This window comes from Pundamilia nyererei, unplaced genomic scaffold (assembly GCF_000239375.1).
Source record: "Pundamilia nyererei isolate P.nyererei 1_Seehausen unplaced genomic scaffold, PunNye1.0 scaffold00230, whole genome shotgun sequence".
Classification (NCBI taxonomy): Eukaryota; Metazoa; Chordata; class Actinopteri; order Cichliformes; family Cichlidae; genus Pundamilia; species Pundamilia nyererei.
This window is the reverse complement of record NW_005187631.1, coordinates 695755-697749: the sequence shown is the minus strand read 5'-3', so window position 1 is coordinate 697749 and position 1995 is coordinate 695755. Positions and strand designations below refer to the sequence as shown.

General features: G+C 45.9%; 1 protein-coding gene across 1 annotated transcript in view; it reads left to right on the top strand.

The window, feature by feature from the left end:
* supt16h (SPT16 homolog, facilitates chromatin remodeling subunit) overlaps nt 1–1995 on the top strand; it is a 15921-nt gene that overhangs the window by 2568 nt on the left and 11358 nt on the right. The window contains 4 exon segments of the mRNA XM_005748839.2: nt 872–1057; nt 1148–1294; nt 1593–1854; nt 1893–1966. Of these exon segments, the coding sequence (XP_005748896.1) occupies nt 872–1057; nt 1148–1294; nt 1593–1854; nt 1893–1966 (669 nt within the window).

Genomic DNA, 1995 nt, shown 5'->3' with positions numbered 1-1995 from the left:
TTTAGCCACGTATGTATCTGCTGACTTCATCTTCAAATCTAGTTTCATTGCATGTGCGTTGTTATTATTACTTGCTTTAATTTACAACAGCAGTAATTTCAAGGCAGTTTATTTTGTAACAGAGTCGTACTCATAGGTGATAAAAGACTCCATGAGAGGAGCAGAGCAGGACTCAGGCAGCGGTCGAGATCCTGCAGATGGACTGGTCTTGTATCAGTTTTCTATTTTGAGCTTTTTAGCACAAGCCTTTTTCATATAGCACTTTTTCCTCTTCTACCTTTTTCTGCACTTTGACTACACTGTGACTGCTCTAAAGAGGTGCAGTCCAGTGAGGTTTTGCACAAACTGTCACGTCAACATCTTGGGTTGACGCTGTTATCTGACGTCCTTCCTCCTCTTTGGACACCCCCTGCATGCTCCAACTGCTCAGGAGGGCCTCCTGCAGAGAAAAGCAAGGGTTGTAGAGGGTGGAGTAGTCATACTTCAAAAACTGCATCCTTCTCATGCACGTGGCTGCCACTTCCACGAAAGGACTGGTTAATTGTCAGGCTGTAGCTGGAGACGAGAGACCACACCAGATGTAGCCGGCACAGAGGAGATGGTCGTGTGGAGAGACGGATGACTCAGATGTGATGGTTTTGCACTCGGGTGGAGACGGGAGAGGCAGGTTTCTTGCAGAGAGCACTATGTTGGGATTGGCAGGAATCAAAGTTTCTGTGAATGTGCTGAACGTTAAACAGGAACATTAGCGCCTGTGTTCTACCTCGTCGGTGGTCAACACATGCCTTGTGTGGGATTTAAAAGGTTATGAATCGAACAGCCTTGGAGGAGGGGAAGGCGGAGTGTGCTAAAATGATTTTCTTTTTCCTTTCATCTTTTTATTAGTGTATTACTTGTCTTTCAGAACGAGAGCAACAAGGCCAACTTTGACAAGATGATCGAGGCGATCAGAGGTAGCAAAGAGGGCAAGACGGTGGGTGTGTTCAGCAAAGACAAATTCCCAGGAGAGTACATGAAGAGCTGGAATGACACGCTTTCTGCTGAGGGACTGGAGAAGGTGAGGCGCGATCCCAACACATCGGCCAGCTCTGCGAATGTTACGCTCCCGTTTCAGTCGTGATCAGATGTACTCTGCTTCTGTCTGCAGGTGGACATCAGTGCTGTGGTCGCCTACACGATGGCGGTGAAGGAAGACGGAGAGCTGGCCCTGATGAAGAAAGCGGCAGCCATTACCAGCGAGGTTTACTCAAAGTTTTTCAAGGAGCGCGTGATGGAGATTGTTGATGCTGATGAGGTGAGGGGGGAGGAGCAGCTGGACTTGGTGTCATTTTGTGTTTTCAAGCTGTGTGTTGCTGTCTGCTTTCAGTGCTTAGAACAGCTTAAGACACAATTTATCCATGTCATATCATAGCGTTTGCATCACTTTTCGGTCATCAGTATATCTGTAGATTATGAAGGTCCAGTGTAGCACAGTTCGTAATAACGCACAAACACTCTCAGATTAGTTTTGGAGGCTCTGTCCCTGAAAGTGTAACTAATACTGGAGCAGCCGCCACACGTCTTTATTTGTATCTTTTGATCCTCTCCAACAGAAAGTGCGTCACAGCAAGCTGGCGGAGTCGGTGGAGAAGGCCATCGAGGAAAAGAAGTACCTGGGCGGTGCGGATCCGTCCACCGTGGAAATGTGTTATCCTCCCATCATCCAGAGCGGCGGGAACTACAGTCTCAAGTTCAGCGTGGTCAGGTGTGTGCAGGTCCAGTCTCACTAAAAGCCAGGAGGCATTTGCAGCTGGTTTTGTCACAATTAAATAAATTGGTTTTGGTAGTGCTGGAAATGTATTAATTTATTGTTTTGTTTTTTAAAATTAATTTTTTAAACAAAGCTCTTTAAGATTCACCTTCACAAGAGCTTCAGGGTTGGTCCTAGTTGATTTTCAAGGAGTAAAAACTTAAAGAAATCCAAAATCAGGATCCAGCAGCCTTTAATAAAAAAAA